General features: G+C 51.2%; 1 protein-coding gene across 1 annotated transcript in view; it reads right to left on the bottom strand.

Annotated features, from left to right (window-relative positions):
* Nucleotides 1–232: 232 nt before the first annotated feature.
* The window catches only part of TLL2 (tolloid like 2), a gene marked incomplete at both ends in the record, with an annotated part of 128,815 nt that continues 110,909 nt past the window's right edge, over nt 233–18,138 (bottom strand). Inside the window, 8 exons of the mRNA XM_079899504.1 lie at nt 233–367; nt 1,927–2,177; nt 4,535–4,748; nt 7,717–7,844; nt 9,814–9,939; nt 11,373–11,553; nt 12,204–12,364; nt 13,142–13,267. Coding sequence (XP_079755630.1) covers nt 233–367; nt 1,927–2,177; nt 4,535–4,748; nt 7,717–7,844; nt 9,814–9,939; nt 11,373–11,553; nt 12,204–12,364; nt 13,142–13,267 — 1,322 coding nt within the window. The remainder of the gene's footprint in view (nt 368–1,926; nt 2,178–4,534; nt 4,749–7,716; nt 7,845–9,813; nt 9,940–11,372; nt 11,554–12,203; nt 12,365–13,141; nt 13,268–18,138) is intronic.

The following is an 18,138-nucleotide window of genomic DNA, read 5'->3' as shown; positions in this document are numbered from 1 at the left end:
AGTCAGGGACATCAAATCTTAATCTTTAAAACTCCATGATTGATAACATTGCAGCTGGAATCAAAGGAACATCTTCTCTTTGTTTTGGCCGAACTTCATCAGATACACACACCTCCAAGGCTAGATTTTGAGTTTTTGTTTGAGAATAATACTGCACACTGCTTTAAGGAAATTCACAAGGTGCCATTGTTATAACAAAAACATTCTCATTTCCTGTTTTCCAAGCACAACGTTATTTCTTCATGTGCAGGGCATCCTGGAACTTGGTGCTCGTGTACTGGGCCTGAAAGCCCTTCTTGTTGATGGTGTCGTCCGTGTGGAATCGAATCATCAGAGAATCCCCTGCAGAGTAGATTTCTTCCAGTGGCTGAGGGGAGGAGAAAGGAAAACCAGAGGGACTTTAAGCCAGTTGGCTGTGGTTGGAGTTTAAAATAAGGAGAATGAGACAGAACTTTACACAAAGACATAGGATGGCTGATGATGCCGGGAGGCATCCCTGGCACCAGAGGCTCTGAAGGGCAACAAAACAAGCTCTTTTTCAAAGGAAAGCTTTTCAAGATCTGCTCTAGAGAGCACCCCCGCCCCCTGCCCCAGCCGTGCTTTTCCAAAGACAATCTGAAATGCATAGCTCATATAGAATCTGTTATTTATTAAGTGCATAGATTAATTAAGTGCACTTCTCTAAGCACTTTCAGATCTCATCTCATGTAAACTTTACAACAACTTTGTAAGGCAGGTTCTATCTCTATTCTATACTTGAGGAAACTGAGATGAGACTCAAGTTCACACAACTAGATAGGCTGCAAGCTCAGGTTTTTCTCACTGTAAAGTGTATACCATGAATCACCCAGCTCTAGGGTCACCGCTGTGATGTGTCTTCCAGGAGACCTAAGACAGAGACCATTGTTGGGGTCTATGTCCTGTCCAAGGACAAAACATGGGATGGAGCCACTACATTTGTCAGAAAGGTTTTGCCAGGTGGTGGATGAAGGGGAGCCAGGTTCTGAGGCTGCTGTCTGACAGATTCTAACGGAACCAAACTGGGCTTCCCGTACATTTCACTGCTCAGGACCCTCCAAGGTTTTCCTCTGCATGTGGACCCGACAGTTTGAAAGACTTTAGCTCTCAAAGGCACTGCATCAGCTAAGTCACACTTCGGCATCCTTTCTTCTTTGGAGGGTGAGAGAAGATGAAGGGGAATTATTCAAAGACTCATGCAAATGCCAGTCTGAGGTTCTGTTTAGCACAAGCACTAATGACTCCAAAATGATTTAATGTAAGTCCAGCCAGTTGCAAAGAAGCTTGAGTGATCAGCCCTGGAGGTGGACAGTGCCCAGCATGGTACAGCCAGAGAGGGCCCAGGACACTGAACTGGCTGGTCCACACACTTTCACTGAGCACCAACTACGTGCCAGGCCCTATTTCAGGCGCTGGGGAAATAGTGATCAAAACAGGCCTGCCCTGTCCTGAGGAGGTGGCCCAGGAAAGAGGTGATAATGAGAAAAATGATCATGACCTTGAGCATAACTAATATGTTTGGAGTAGAAGAGTGATTCATAATTTTCACAGGCATTTGGTTTTATTGGGAGAGAGAATTATGAATATGTGGAATATGCAAAAGTATAATAAAAAAATTTTTTAAAGCCTGAAGGCTAAAGAAAAATGGGTGTGGGGGGGTAGGGGGGCGGGGAGAGACAAACCCTTTGCAAAACTAGGCAGTCCTAAAAAGGTCTTGCTCTTACCTAGCTGACCTCGGTATTAGGTCCCCGGTACCTCCCAACCTCCTCTGCGACTACCCTCCAGTTTCCCTCTGTGCTCCAGCAGAGCGGGCCTCCTGGCTGGTGTTATAAGCAGCAGGGACCCAGACGCACGCGTGTCTGACCCAACAGCTCCGCGGCCCGCCTCCCCCACATCCCCGGGACTCACCCCGGAGCCGCAGAAGCGGCCGAGCCTGGGCGCCGTGCTGTCGTAGCCATCGTACGCTTCCATGTAGTCGTAGCCACAGTCGGCCTCCTCCTCGACCTCAAAGGTCCGGAATATCAACTCCACGCCGTAGCCGTCCTCCGCCGCGATCACCCAGTCGCAGCGGGCCTGGCTCGGGTAATTGTTGTCCCCAAACTGGGCATGGGAATAGAGCTCTTTGGTCTGCACTTCGGCCTTCAGCCTGCCCCCGCACTCTAGAGCGGAGAGAGAAGCGCGATGCCCCCTCCGCACAGAGAGCGCACGCTCTGCATCCCCTCTTCCCGGCCCCCAGTTTCTCTTCACACCCTGCGTACAGGCCAGTTTTCTCCACAAAGCCTGGTGTGTGCCCTGTGCGAAGGGTCGGGAAAGTTTCATCAGCCCATTTTACAGAGGAGTAAAAGAGATCCAGGAGTTTCAGGGCTCACTGGCGAGTCCAAATTGACCCTTACGTACAAACCAAGGTCCTGTGTTCCCAGATTGGGCCATAAGGAGGCCTCGGGGAATACCGGGGCATGCTACTGACAAAAACCTTTTCCCCTCTCCAGTTATGGAGACCTGGGGCCAATGGATGATTTGCCCGCCTGGTCGCTGGGATGTGACGGATCATTACCACTTTACTGCGTGGAAGCGCTAGAAGCATTTGAAAAGGGCTCACACTTGCGCGGCCGACTTACTGTAATTCGTTATTTTGCCAGCAGAGGGCACCAAAAGCACATCAAAACTGCTGGTGAGCGCTCAAACCAGAAACCTCAGAATAGACCTGGCTGGAGCCTGCATTTGAGAGCCTAACTATAGGCCAACTTTGAAACCCCTGTGAGTGTTACAGGCGAGCTGCGCCGTGTACTTTGGACTTGTATTCTGTAGCCTTGGCTTCTGCGTTTTTTCACTGGGACGGTAACTCTGGTTGGCCTGAGTCCCATCCTACCATGTGTCTAGGCTGCTAGAGACCACATAATAAAAATGTGTAAATGAGAGGGATGGGGAATTAGAAAGCAACAGAAATTCTGAAGGCAAATTCCTCCACAGCAGGTCCTCAATGTGTTCCATGCCTCCTCCCTCTGGCGTGGCTTCCACACTATCTGGTAACGTTCCCCAGCCCAGCTGGAGCTCCGTGTCCAGCCTGGCCCCAGTCCTGTCCGGCTGCCAACTCTTAATCCCATGTGTGCTCTAGCTTAGAATTTCTTCCAGATCTGAGCTGTCTTTGGGAAATTTCAAATTCTTGAGACGTGGCTGGCAAGGAAATGGGCACTTAGCAGGGCAGGATGCCTTCCATCCCTCCTGCCAGATCCCCTCTCCATTCTTCCCCACCTGCTCTGGGCCCCTGGAGGCAGACCTCTGGGTCTACATGGATGAGCCCTTTGCCTTCATGATCCAGCCACAGGGAACACCAGCAGATCACAGGAGGGAGGAGGAAGGTCAGGGCATTAGTCCCAGGCCCCCTCCTTGCCTGGTCCTCGCTCCTGTTGGGGGGCCCTCTGTTTGCTCCCCTCTATCTCTAGGCTCCAGGAACCATTCCCTCCTCTGGTATCCAGGCCAGGGCTAGTAACAGCCTTGCAACCTAGCCCTGGTCGCTGCGCTGTCCCCATGGTGTCCTCACACCCTGCCCACCCCTCTGTAAACAGTCCCTTATTAAACTCTCTTCAATTAACGATTTTACCTGAGTGTGCCCCCATTGCCTGAAGGACCCTGACCCACCCTGAGCACCCACACTCAGTCCGCAGGGACAAGAGTTAGTGGCTTTTAAACTTCACCGGGGAAGTGACAACGCAGCCGTGAACGGTGGGGAGTTTTCTCCCAGGCGAGGGCCAGCCAGACGGAGAAGGTGCTGGCTGTCATTTTGTCTCACCTGATTCATGGTTTCTGGTTCTGGGAAAAAACTGGGAGGAGGGGCTGTTAAAGGGATCAGAAAACCTCACAGTGATCGTCATCATGATCTCAGACTCTGAGTGGGCTGCACAGTCACCGCTTTGCCAGAGGGCCAGGATCAGAGAGTCAAAGTTGCTTCAAGGGTTCTAGTCCCAGGTTGTATCCTTTAAATGGCTAAAGAGCAGAGCCAGTGTTCTTACTGACTTTCTTCCGTTTAACACAGTAAATAATGTAAGTTATATGCATAAACATTTTCCTCCAAAGGGCTGAATAAAGTTATTTATTTCAAGTGAGGAAAAATAATGGGGAACAAAAACACTTTTCATTTTCTGGAACTGATCCTTGGAGGGTACAAAGGGCTACTCTCCACCACTCAGCACCCAGACTCAGGGTTTCACAGACCAGCAAAATTACAAGTAAAATTTTAAAGGCGGGGTGGGGGGCGGTGGGAGGAAGAAAGAAAGGGAGGAAAGAAACATGGCGCCGACAAAGGGTTGCCCCTTTCAAAGGTTGTCAATGAAGGACATTAAAAGAAAACAACCCTACACCTATGGTTGCCCATGTTTCATTTTAAAAGGGACATGTTATCATACACTGCTCATCCCCCATAGTCAGAATTAAAGGTGGTCCTTCCCCTGCCTTGATCACCCATCTATCTCCAGTCCACATGGGGATCAGCTGAAGGCCGGGCTCCCAGCCCACGCACCTGTGCTGTGCATGGCTTGGAATCCTCTCCTCTGCACCGAGGCGTCTGAATAAAAGCGGAGAAACAGGCTGCTGCCCGAAGCCACCACGGGGTCTGGCTTCTTGCTGCCGCAGAAACGGCCGAGGACCGGGGCCAGGCTGTCGGGCCCATCGTGAAGCTCCAGGTGGTCATAGGCACATTCCTGGTGCTGCTCGATCTCAAACTCGTTAAACGTCTAGGGACGGAAGAGCAGAAAGTGAGGCAAGGTCACTTCAGCTGGGGCGGTGGGAGAGGAAGGGGCACGAGGACACGCATCTGCCCAGCCAGCTGTGCAGGCGGCATGGAGCCCGTGGTGATGGTGGCCACATCTGTTGAGCAGGTCTCCAGCTGGCCCCTCTCTTGGTCCCCAGAACAACCCTATGAGCTGTTGCTACCACGACCGCTTTGCGGATAAGATGGCCGGGGTCAGAGCGTTTCGGTGCTTGTTGTGCTCCTCTGGCACATCCTGCGGCTTCTCCCTCAACGATGAGAGCAGCAGGGACCAAGGTGTTCACTCTGAGCCAGGGGCTGTTTTAAATGCTTTGTAAGTAGTCATCCTCACGACCCTGTGAGGTCTCCATCATGAGAACCTCCACCTTACAGATGAGGAAACTGAGGCACGGGGCTGTCGGATAACTTGCCCAAGGTCACACACTGGCAGAGTTGGGCCATGACCAGGAGGTCAAGGAGCCCTTGCGCTTAAGCTCTGCATTGCACCGTGTGAACGAGGCTTCATGAAGTGCGCGCTACTCCACGTCATTGTCCTGAGAGTGGCTGGCCAGAGTTGAATATTTTTTTCCATGCAGAGCCCTGCATTTTCTCACTCAACTCTGACAATACTGTAAGGGAAGAGCTGCTATTATCCCCAGTGTGCAGAAGGGGAAACTGGGTCTTAGGAAAGTTAAGTGGCTTGCTCACGTTCAAACAGCTAGAGAAGGATGGAGCTGAACTGGACCCCCAGCCAGCCTGACTCCAGGCCACACTCCTAACCATCACCAGGCTATACTGCCTCCCTCCTCTCTGTCCCCGCCAGACTGTCCCCTGAAGCAGGCCAGGGCAACCCCATAATTCCAGGCTGTAAACCAGGCTCTGTAGCCCCAAATGTAGGGCCTCTCAGGCGCTGGGACTGGCCGATGGCCTGCCCATGGCTACGAGGGGGATGGGACAAGGTGAGAGGGGACAGTTTAATGGAAGACTTGGACCAAATGACAGAGAGGGAGAGAGAACATTAGCTGGGGGTTGGAAGGGATCGCAATTCACAAGAAGGGGCCTGGGGTGACAGAGCAGAGATGGAGGTAGAGAGGGAGAAATAGAGGGGCCGTTGGCTTTCGTAAGAATGACACACACATCTTGTGTTTGAGCTTTGAAATGGGCAAAGCTCTTCACACTTATAGGAAGGGAGGTGGGGCCGGAGAGTTGGGGTAGGGATGGTGGCCAGGAGTAGGAAGGGGGGTGCTGGTGGGACCAGGGTGAGCAATGCAATGGGAGGGTGATGGTGGGCCAGGGAGACGGGGTGCTCCCCAAAAGTCCATAGGACACCCTGTGGCTATCCCTGTGCAGTCAAACACTAGCTTCCTGGTAAGTATTCAGCCCACACTCTGGTAGCAAAAAGGTAGAGCATGATCAGTGTACCCACCATCCACTTCCCAAGGAAGCATTTAAGAACTAGCTCATATGCATGTGCCTCAGATAAACTGGAGATCTGGGTTCACTCTGGCCACTGTGATCGGTTGCTTTATTTCCTCAGTACTGTAGAGAACAGGAAAAGACGTTTGGGGCAGTTACTAAAACCTTGTGGCCCTTCCAGGGAAGCGCCGCTACCAGTTGTGCAAATTGCGCGTTCCCAGCCCCAGGGCGCGCCATTCCCCCGCGGTCTTCAGAGATTTGTGTTGCCATGGCGATCGTCTTCCGGCAGACGGCAGCCTTTCTCTAATGCACTTGCTTTAATTCACCCTCGCCCAGATTCAAGGCTGTTCTGACTGACCCAGGAGAGCAGCCGAAAGCATTTCCTACGCGGACAGCCATGCATACGAGGTGCCCACGTGGGCACCCGTGGTCAGGGGCCCTGCCTTCACCCCTCGATGCCCCAGGCCTGCACCCGTGCCCAGCCTGGGCGCCCATTCATCCACCTGTCCTCCTCACCGCTCTCGCCAGTAAAGACCCACGCAAGTCCCTGGGTGATCGTCTATTTATCATCACCTTCTCCTTTGTTCTCTCCCCTTCTCCCTGCATTATTGGTCCATAATGCAGGGGGACATCCATATACATTCTGAAGAGCTTAGCTATCTCCAGAGCTAGAATGACCCATTTAAAAACTGTCTGTCTGCTGGAATACAACAACTTCTCCGGAAGGCAAGAGGGCTTGTTTTACACGCCACGATCTGGGAGTCCCTGGTGGCTGAGAAACAAGACTTGTGGGAAAAACTCATTTCTCTTTTGAAATAACCGAGCATGGTGCGCAGACCACCACAACCATATGCGTGGATGGGACTTTAAAGAAAGGCTTGGAAGATACATATTTTTAATTCAAGAGAGAATTAGCATACATAACCTCCTATTGTTAACTGGAAAAAATGTAAGTCGTAGAAGACTATGAAAAATAGAACCCATTTGAGAAACGTGAGCAAGAAAAAGGATACGTATTTGCTCCTGTGCGCACACGCACAGAAATTTCTGGAAGAATTCACAAGAAAATGTTCCGAGAAGTCATTCCTAGAGTGAGCACGGGGATCTGGAAACTCGATTTCCACTTTCCAACCCTCTGACTGACTACATTTTTTTTTTAACCTTGAGAATGTTTTGTTTTGTTTTGTTTTGTAAAATATTGTAACTGGAAACTATTGAATCTCAAACAGCGCTTCAAATCTGTGTGATGGGTGCCAGGTCCTACTGACACCACTGTGAACAGGTGCTATTTACAGAGCTTTTCTCACCCACCACCCTGGGCGGAGGGCTTCGGGTGCCTCCTCTCTTTTAATCTGCCCAACAGCCCGGAGAGGTAGGTTTCATTAGCAGCCCCATATTCCAGATAAGAAAACTGAGTCCTGGAAATGTTGAGTAACCTCCCCACATTTCAGAGCTGGGAAGAGGCCGAGCAGAGACTCAGACCCATGTCAGCCTGATACCGAAGTCCGTGTTGTCCATCAACTTTGAAAATAACTCACAAGTTTCACCCTGTGGCCCGCGGTTGAAGAGATGTTCCAGGTACACTCCCTCCGGCTCGGGTATTTGTCAGGCCAGTTGGGGCTCACCAGGGTCCCCTCTGCACTGCTGATCTTGTGCACACAGCCAGCTGGGGGTGACGGGGTGGGGGGACACAGAAGAGAGAGAGAGGTAATTCATTTGTGGGTCTCTTCCCTGACCTCTTGTCACATGGTCATAATATGTGAGGCCAGCTCAGAGATCTGCTGATTTATTTGGCTTTGCTGCCTTCCTGGAGCCAGGTCACCTTTCTTACTGCTGCTATTCTCATTGTGATTGTCACTGGAAATATGGTAGAGTTAGTGGATGAGACCACAGGCCCTGGGGTCAGATGGGCCTCGGTTCAAGTCCTGGTGCCACCACCTACAAGCTCTGGGACTCTGAGCCTTGTGTCCTTATTGGTAAAAGGGGCGCCAACATTGTAGCGGGGATGCACGGATTAAATGAGATAATGCATGTGAAATGCTCAGTAAGTGCTAACAAAGATCTCCATCACTATGCCTCTGTCTTTTAGTTTCCAAAGCAATTTCAATTGGAGGCTACAGATGTTGGCCTGGTAACCATGCTATTTGCAAAGAGCGGTCCCATGACTTGCTTAGTAAGTAGCGTTTTCGCCAATAGCTGGAATTTGTCTCTATCTGTGTCGAGCACTGCACTAAGCACTTTGATTGCATCCTTTCATTTAATCCTTCCCACCTTCTAATTGAGAAAATAAGCTGAGAGATGGCAAGTGACCTGTTGGTTGGGGGTAGAGCCAGGCCTGCCTTTGCTCTTGCTGATTAGGAAATAGAGGGCGCTGAGGAGGTACCACTGCTGTCTCTGCCCTGTGGCTTCAGGCTGAGGCAGCTGGAGGTTGAGGGTGGGTAAGAGGGAGGGGCGGCTCCACGGAGGTTCCCCCTCATTGCTGCCTCTGCTCCGCAGCCCCACAGAGAACGGTGCCAACAGGGGCAGCAGCTCAGATGTGGGATGTTCGCTGCCGCACTCCCTGCCACCCTGGGGGAACGCATACAGCTCACCTGATGGGACCTTAGCGGAGTTATATCCCTCCTGCCCGCCCCCCCATCCACGCCACAGGGGCTAAACAAAGTTTTTTTTAAGTTCCAGAATGACAGTTCCTTCCAAGTTCTTCCAACCCACCTCTCAACCCAACCTGTGACCTCCTGTGTCCAGGTCACAGCACTGGGCTCGGGTGGGCTTCTGAAGATGTCTAAGCTCATTCTTTAACCTTCCGGGGAGGCCCTGACCAGTCTCTGTGGCGCCCCAGCCAGTATCTCCTAGTTCTGAAATGTTTATCCCAGAACAGGGGTATGAGGTCTTCATATCTTCCCTCAACCTGATGTGCATGCGGGGCTCTGTGGTGGGGACAAGGCCTGGAGGTCTGTGTGTTCATCGAGATGCTCAAACTCCCTTTGCAGGATGGGGTAAGAACATGGGAAGGCCTTTCCCAGAGTGACTGGACACGAAAAGCCATCTGGACTCCCAGTAGTGAATGGAGCCGGGAAAAAAGTCTTCCCCAAATTCTATTTTACTATTAGGCCTGCAAACGGTAAATATGATTATGACATAGATGGCTGACATCTATCAACATTTCAAGCGCTTAATATGTGTCAGCCTGTCTGAAATACTTTCTAAGCATGCTCTCGTTTAACCCTCACAAAAACTTTAAGAAGGAGGTATGTTTAGTCCGTTTGAAACACAAGAGGACACTGAAGCTCAGAGAGGTTAACTAAGTCTCCCAAGGGTGCACAGCTAGTAAGTAGCAGAGCCAAGATTTAAACCTAGGTGGTCTGATTCTGGAGCCTGGCGTTTAACCACTTTGCAATAATAACCGTAGGAGAGCACTCAAGGGCCCCTACAAGCTTCCTGAAGGAGTGACTGCCCTGGCGAAAATCACTCTTGAGCAGGAAGGTGGGAGGAGGGAAGGCAGAAGCTGAGCCTCAGTTCGGGGCTTGCTAGACCTGGAAGAAGCGCCCCTCGCTCTCACTCTTACGCATGCGCACACTCGGGCAGCCAAGGTGAGCCTCCCTGCGCCCTCCACCCTGGCCACGCTCCAGCCTCACCCTCTTTGCAGTCCTGCCGGTTCTCATGGAGCCGGTAGCCGTTCCTGCACCTGCACAGGTAGCTGCCGAAGGTGTTGACACATTCGTGCTGGCACCCGCCGTTGTCCTTGGCGCACTCGTCCTTGTCTGCGGAGATCAACGGACTCTCCTAAGAGGAACCACCAACTTGGGAACGTCCCTCACAGCCCAGAACCCAGCTCAAAAGGAGTCTCCACCAGGGAGCCTCCCTGATTGTCCCAACTCTGATTATCCTTCCGCGGGGCCGAGGGTGGGGCAGCATTCCTTGGCTACTACCTGGCCCTGGTACATGTTGAATTCCCCATGCTCCTAAGGCACTTTAATGTATATATAGGTTCTCCCCTCCCGCTCCCCACCCAAACCAAGGAGCTCCTTAAAGGATAGGCTAGTATTAATAATAATATTAACAATAATAAAAATAACCACCGTGCACTGAGTATTTACCCTGTGATGGACACTAATCACTCTATTATACCCTCTGTATTATCTAAGTTAATTCGCACACAACCTTAGGAGGGAAGTGCCTATGTCCCCATTTTACAGGTAGGAAAACTGAGGCTGAGAACGTTAACGTGCCCAAGGTTACTCAGTGAGCAAGCAGTCTGTGTGACCAGAGGCCTGGGCTGTTACTCCACGGCCCCACACCTCCCCCTGCCTGTGGAGCAGGTAAGCATGCGAGCCTCGGGCCAGGCGGCCCAGTGCCAGCCCTGCTCCTCCACTTCCAGCTGTTGTGACCTTGGGGAGCCCTTGACTTCTGTACCTCAGTTGCCTTACCTGTAAAGTGGAGTCACTTATGGTGTCCTTACCTCATAGGATTGTTGAGAGGAGGAAACGAATTAGTACAGGGAAAGCACTTAGAACAGCGTCCAGCCCTGAGTCAGTGTTAGTTTTTATTTATTATTATGGATGGACTCAGATGTTAGCTGTTGTCGTTATGGATCTTGTAGCTCAAGCCGGCACAGTATGCAGCCCTCTCCTAAGCCAGCTTCCTTCCCTGTTAACCGAGGACCAACCTCCATCTGCGGCCCTCCCACCAGGATAACTTCAAGGGTCAGGGACATCTCCCTCCTCTCTGTACCCTCCGCCCACTGCGGGTAATGTGTCACTGAACACTTGGTGCTTTAGTTTTGCCCTCTGATTCTATGAGGACAACTAAGAATCCTTAAAGAGCCCGTAAAAAATAAAGAGATGAAGACCACCCAACACTTCAGTGCTGGAACCACGGGCTAGAAAGAGGCAAGGAAGGCTCCTCCCCAAGCCCTGTGGGAGAGTACAGCCCTGCCCACACCTCGGTTCCAGACCTCTGGCCTCCAGAGCTGTGAAAGACAACAGTTTTTGTTGTTTTGAGCCACCTGGTTTGTGGTCGCTTGTTTTGGTAGCCCTGCAATAACATAGCCACCACGCTATAAAACCAGGACCGAGGCAGAGACACTGTGAGGGCCAGGGCAGCGGGCAGAGAGGGGCGGGAGGGTGCCCCGAGGCTGGGAGCCCGCAAAGCCGTGTTGCCCTCAGCCTGTGGTCTTGCCCCCAAACCTGCACACCTGAGAAGAAGTGGGCCCTGAAGCCGCGTTTGGAGACCGTGTTGTCGGACTTGAACTCCACGCGCATGTTGTTACTCTGCGAGGTGATGACTTCGGGCGTCTCAGAGCCACAGAACTTGCCGTGCAGCCCGGCGTCAGGGGACAGGCCGCTGCGCACCTCCACGAAGTCGTACTTACACACCTGCAAGGGGGAGCCATGGGGAGCCGCCCGGTTCCCTCAAGTCCCGCCGCAGACCCTGGCGCATGGCAGGGCTGCCTTCCTGAGAGCTGTACCCTGCCAGGTGGGCAGTCGAGCTCTGTCAGGCCCAGTGGGAGGGTCCTCTCGACTCTTACTGGGATCCCTCCAGCCCAAGGTGCAGACAGGGGGCACTCCTGACTAGCTGTCCAGCTGTAGGGCTCTGCCTGGGCCTCGGCTGGCTGCCTTGATCATCCCGTGACCACCGCCCAAGGGAGGGAATGGGGTGTTTATGCCACCCTGGTCGTCAGCTGCATCTCACCGCCTCCATTCCTCCCAGCTGGATGCCAAGCCCCAGATTCCTACCCCAGGGGATGTACCTGTCCTGACCACCTCGCACCCCCCGCCCCCAAGACCCGCCTCCTCCTCTCTTGTCCTGATTCTCCTCGGATTTATCAGTGGCGAGAGGGCCAAAGCCCTCCATCTGCAGAGGGTGTGCCGCTGAAACTGCCTCACCAAACACCCCCCCGAGTCCGCCCAGCTACAACCCCGCGACCCTAGGAGGCCACCTCCCCGCCTGCTGAGCCCCTCGCCAGTTTTCAGCCCTGAGCCACATCCCAACACGATGCCCAGTCAATTGGAGTGCAGAAACGTACATCACTGCCTTCCAGTTCAAACACTTCAAACTGAAGGGAGATCCGGTACTGAGCGGGGACCACCACTTGCCAGACACAGTTTTTGTTTGTAGGATACTCCTTTGGCCACCCAGGACTGGTGATGGTTCCATTCAGCTTGGTCATGAAACCGCCACAGGCCACTGCATGGGGGGAGGGGGGAGAAAAAGCAAGATTCATCTGGTTTTATTTCCAAGTGACTGCAATTTCCCCCAAGCAGCAACAAGCCCTGCTGTTCTTTAATAACAACAACAATAACAACAACAACAAATAGACCATCTGAACTGATCAATTCAGCCTCCTTTCTTCTAGTCTGTTTCAACTGAGGATTTGGAGGGATGGAGTGGAGGACAAGTCTTTACAGCTTTTTTAAAAAAGACGATGCGTTTGTGCTTACCTCTCACTCAGTGGCATAGCTGGGGACTTCACATGACTTGGACCAAGGATCACACACACACTTGTAGCTGCCCAGAATTTCAAGATTTAGAAATGTTTGCACCAAGCTATGCAATGTCCCTGGCTTCCATGAACAAGCAGTCATTCAGGTGGGCAAGGAAAACACCACCAGCCAGGTAGGAATGGAATGAATGAAATGCACTGTTCGTTGAGTCACACCGAAGTGCTCCTACTTATTCTTTGCTTTTATTCGCTGCCTTAATAATCATATGAATTTCACACCGTCACAGAAGAAAATGAACCATGGTTCCACCTGCACAGTTGCTGGGGTGGAGTCCGATAAAGTCATCTCACGTTTGTGGCTTCATCGAGTTGTTTTTCCCTCCAGGAAGGAGGTGGGTCATCCCCACAGCTGTCCATTGTTACTTCACAGCCAACCAGCTGCCCCATCTTCACCTGCCCCCCTTCTCCTAAGACTTGTCCCCCATCCCCTCTCACTCCAGCTTGGCAGGTCCAACACCAACCTTCACACGCCTTCTTGTCAGAGGCCAGCTCATAGCCAGGATCACACACACACTTGTAGCTGCCCAGAGTGTTCACACAGCGCTGCTCACACCCGCCGTGATCTGGCCAGGAACACTCATCCACCTCTGTTGGGGAGGAAGGTGACCATGGTTAAGTCATCACAAAGCTGCCAGGTCTGTTCCCCGTCGCATTCCACATCCCGGGATTCCCTCTAAGAAAAAGAGCGACTCCTGGTGACCACCCTCCAAGGAGTCCCCTGTCCACGTCTCAGAAACCAGCAGCAGCCACAGCTGCGAGTGGGATCTTGACAACACACAAGACTAACTCGTTAGCCAGAAGCAGGGCTCCTTTGAGAGGAGACCGGGCCTGGTACAACTTCATTCTCTGCAGGGTTCAGTCAGCAGTATCTGTGATCTTAGAAAATCTCAAAGCTTTCATACCAAAGACGATCAATTTCAATGCCGTAAAATTGGGGGTCCCCCATAAATGCGGAACGTCTCAGGACATTAAGCAAAGGGTAAGGACAAAGGGACACATTCCTAGATGAAGATGTATAAGTATTCTCCAGGGACAGAACCAGAAGCTGTGATTTAGCATTTTGATCACTAATCTGAAGAGGTGATCTTCAAGGTTACAGAAAACGCTGGCTCTTAGGTGAACCGATGCCTCCAGGAGAAACTACAGGAAGAGGCCACAGAGAGACTCAGTTAGCGGGGGAGTTACATGGGATTCAGCACCGACAAGTGTCCAATGATGTGTCTGGGGCAATTAAACAGCAGCAAGGAAGACGCCGTCCAGAGGCAGAACGTGGGACTCATTGGAGAATCTCCCCGGACGTGTCAGCCCACGCACCACTAAAGAAAAGAAAAACCCAGTCCATTGGGCATCTCCAAGAAGAGTATCAGAAGTAAAAGGAAAAAAATCATTGTTTTCTGTTGCCAAGTTGTGGTACATTTATCCCTAAAGAGCATGCAGGTGGTAGCCTAACAGCTGCAGAGTCTAATGAAAGGACAACTAGACACAGAGACATCTTCAAACAACAACAAAAGCCCAGCCTAGGAGGAAGAAAGGGCTGGAGAGCGGGTGGAAGTGTTGGTTCCTGACGCCAGGGAAGGTAAGAACAGAGCAAGGACAGAATTCACGAAATCTCGGGACACCTCGCATTACACATAAAATAAATGAGGACATTTTCAAGTTGGTAAAGACTTGAAAAGATCCCCAGTCCTGCCACCTCAGCAAGGATCCATTTAGTAACATTTCTGGTAGGTGGCTTTTCAGACCCTGCTGGAAAACACCTAGAGATAGGAATCTTACCGTTTTTAAAGGTATTTCTTGTCCTTTGAAATTTGAATTGTTAAAAACTCTGACTCCTTGCAACTTCCAACCCAATGGTCCAGCAGAAAATGCAAACCTTTCAACCACCATATCTCCTTTTTCCAACTCAAATAAACTCCAACTCAAACACATTTCCTTCCAATCTCCCTGATTCATGAGGCACAAAATACTCATCAACCTGGTGGCTCGTCACTGGGTGCAGGACAGTTTGTAAATATCCCATCATTTCATATAGTGAGGAGTAAACTTAGGTGACTCTAAGAGTGATGTGTTCTTGGGCTCAACAAAAGCTTAAATAAGTTGGTCAGTAGGGGAGACTGGGTTTAGGAGACATGCTCTAGACAAGGGGTTGAAGTTGTCCTTAGCTTCAAACAAGTATAAGTATTAAGTTTGCTAAAGTAGTAACAATCCTGCAATTATTTACTACTTTACAGTAGGCAAAGTACTTTCTCTGACATTTGCTAAAAAGTATAAAAGGAGGAGAATCAATAACAATGAGGAATAGAAAAAGTGCAGCCTTTAGAGTGAGCCAGACAGACCTGGGTTGGATTCACCAGGGGATCTTCCTTCAGTAAACTGGATGATTTGACCTTTCTCAGCCTTCCTCCACTTTTAAGATGAAGTACACATTAGCTATTGCTCTAGGAAAGAGCAGGGTTGCTTTTGAAATTCCAGTGGATGGAGAGACACAATGATGGGAGTAGTGAAAAGGATACAGTTACCTGGCATCCCTGAATCAGGGAAGAGTAGAGTAGGCCTGGGGAGGGGAGAGACAGACAAGGCAGGAACAGAAAGAAGGAAAAAGCATCAAGGATGGGCCAATGAAGGAAGACTAGATGGGCAGGAAGGCAGCACAGCAGAGTCAAGAAACTGGCGGGAGGGCGGAAAGGAACCACGGAAAGAGCCCATCAACATAGAGCAAGTTAAACAAAGGGCCGAGCTGGGTGTTTGGGGGAGAGGAGACTGATGCCAGAAGATGCAATGGGCAGGACACACGATTGTCATAGGCAAGAAAAGGAGGACCACTGATGAGTCTCCTGGCACCATCTTAGCCATGTGGAGGGAGAGAGGCTGGTGGATTGGATTTGCACCTAAAGCAAAGGGAGTATATTTCCTCCAAAGACTAGAAGGGTAGGGTGTTTGGCCCAGGAAGATGGGTAAAAGGTATAGTTTACACCTGAGCTCTCTCCAGAACGAGCAGTGGGATGTTTGGCCATTTCCACCCCTGCTCCAGCTCGGGTGTATGGAAGTGAACCAGGGGCCCTGCTCTCAGGAAGAGCCTGGGTGTCCTCTGAATCACCTCCACACTAGAATGAAGTATCAGCTGCTTCAAGCCCACAGGCTCATGCTTGCTCTGGGCTACAGGGGCCAAGGCCAAGCAACCCAGAAAAATCTGGGAGAGCGTGGGGGTGGGAGAAGAAGCTGAATCAGGGACCAGCTTTGCTGACTCTGGCTTTTTTTGGCCTTCCCCAAGTAGTACCAGTGAAAGAAGGTACCGTTCTGAGGTTAGATAATGAGATGACTCAGGTAGGATCCCAAACATTGTTTCAGAGAGAGTTAAGGAAAGGGGAGGCAAGGCACATCCCTAAGCTTTTGAAGGGAGCCAGTCCCCCACGTCACAGATCCCATGGTGGGCCATCAGTCCTGGGACTGTGGAGCACGGGGATCAAGGTGGGAAACCCTCCCATTTATGTGGGGAGTGTGGCGCCAAAATGGCCCTGCCAACCCGAAAATGCACTTGCCATCTCCCCAGGTAAGCAGAGATGTGAGGTGCCTTGCCTGCTGCCCGGCCAGCAGGCCCCGAGAGGAACTTCCATCTGGCACCAGGAGAGGGATGCAGAGGCCAACTGGCACCCTGGACAGAGCCACGTGCCAGCTGGGCCCTGGGCAGAGACTCCTGCCAACTGGCACCAAGGCAAGAGCTTCTTTGGCTGGTCCGACTCTTCTGCGTGGCCTTTGTAGTTACTCTTCCACTTTCTTTCACTGGAGAAGTCCTGACACACGCACTGGCCCCTGTGTGCTCACAGGACATCCTACTGACAGCCTTGCTGGAAAAAGGCTGACAAAGAGCTGGCTGTGTCGGGGCTCTAGACCTGGGCTAACCTGTGCTAGACCCCATGTGACTACTGAACACTTGAAATGCAGCTATTCTAAATTCAGATGTGCTGTGAGCGTAAAACACACTGGATTTCCAAGACTTAGTGTGGAAAAAAAGCCATAAAATCTCTCATTAATATTGTGTATATTGGTTACATATTAAAATGATAGTGTTTTTGATATATTGGATTAAATATAGTATTAAACCTAATTTTGCCTCTTTCTTTCTCTGGTTTTTTTTTGTAAGGTGGCTGCTGGAAAGTTGAAAGTTACATTCATGGCTTGCATTTGTGACTTGCCTCCTATTTCTGTTGGACGGCGCTGCTCTGCACTGTGGTCTCTGGCCTCATTCACCCGCGTGGGAACCCTGAAAGGTAGGCAGAGCAGGGAGCAAGAAGCCCAGTCCACAAATGAGAATCTGAGCCTTATCCATTCATCCACTGCCCTGTAAGTATTTATGGAGCCCCCTGTGGGTCTGGCACTGTCAATACGGAGGAGGACAAAGCAGGTAGGATCAAGTCTCAGAAAGGAAAACTGACCCTGAGAGCAGCAAGCTGGTAAGAAGTGTGTGGGCAGGGCTAGACCCCGAACTGCAGAGGCTGGATCCAGGGCCCTTCTCCCTATACTCCCATGGCAGAAGGGTGACGGATGTCAGCATCAAATCAAAAATTCAAATCCCTTCACTTAACTTTCCTGTGGCTTTCAGGTCTCTGCAGAGGAGAGAGAATGAGCTGTGAAGTCCTACACATGCAGGGCCTACTTCTAGCTCGGCCACCTTAGAACTTCAGTTTCCTCAATTTTAAAATGGGGGTAATGATGCCAAGCAAGGGGCTGTCCTGAAGACAAAGTGAGGTAGCTGGTACAGCCTCTGGCATACTCGATAGATGTCTTTTCTTTCTCCTTTAATAGGTCCCAAAGAGGCTTCCACCAGACCTGACTCCTCTTTTAAGATTCAGGGTCAAGGTCAATGCTGTATAGTTCTTCTCTTCTAAATGTGGCTCTCTACAGTCCTTCTTTGTTTTTTTTTTTGGCGGTACCCGGGCCTCTCACTGCTGTGGCCTCTCCCGCCGCGGAGCACAGGCTCCGGACGCACAGGCTCAGCGGCCATGGCTCACGGGCCCAGCCGCTCCGCGGCATGTGGGATCCTCCCGGACCAGGGCATGAACCCGTGTCCCCTGCATCGGCAGGCGGCCTCTCAACCACTGCACCACCAGGGAAGCCCTCTACAGTCCTTCTTAACATAAAAAAGATGTCAAGCTGGGCCTGTGCACTAAGTTAGTGTAGATGGGCTTCAATTAACACCTTTACAGGCATCTAAAAAGCTGTTTGCCAACTGACATGTCCTTGAATATCTAGGCTGGGTGCTGACCCCACCCCCATGCTGAGTGAGACCCTCCTCCGATGTCAACACTTCACTATCACTGCCCACTGGCTCACAGGTCTCCTTTGTCACCATGTTCTCCTCTGTCCCACAGCCCCTGAGACAGTTTGGTGACTGCTGAATAAATGTTAAAGGTAGAAGAGGGAGAAGATGGCATTTTCTAACCACTAAAACGGAGCTAGT

The sequence above is a fragment of the Stenella coeruleoalba genome, assembly GCF_951394435.1.
Source record: "Stenella coeruleoalba genome assembly, chromosome: 16".
Taxonomy (NCBI): domain Eukaryota; kingdom Metazoa; phylum Chordata; class Mammalia; order Artiodactyla; family Delphinidae; genus Stenella; species Stenella coeruleoalba.
Note: the sequence above shows the minus strand (reverse complement) of the source record. Positions and strands in the feature narration are given on the sequence as shown.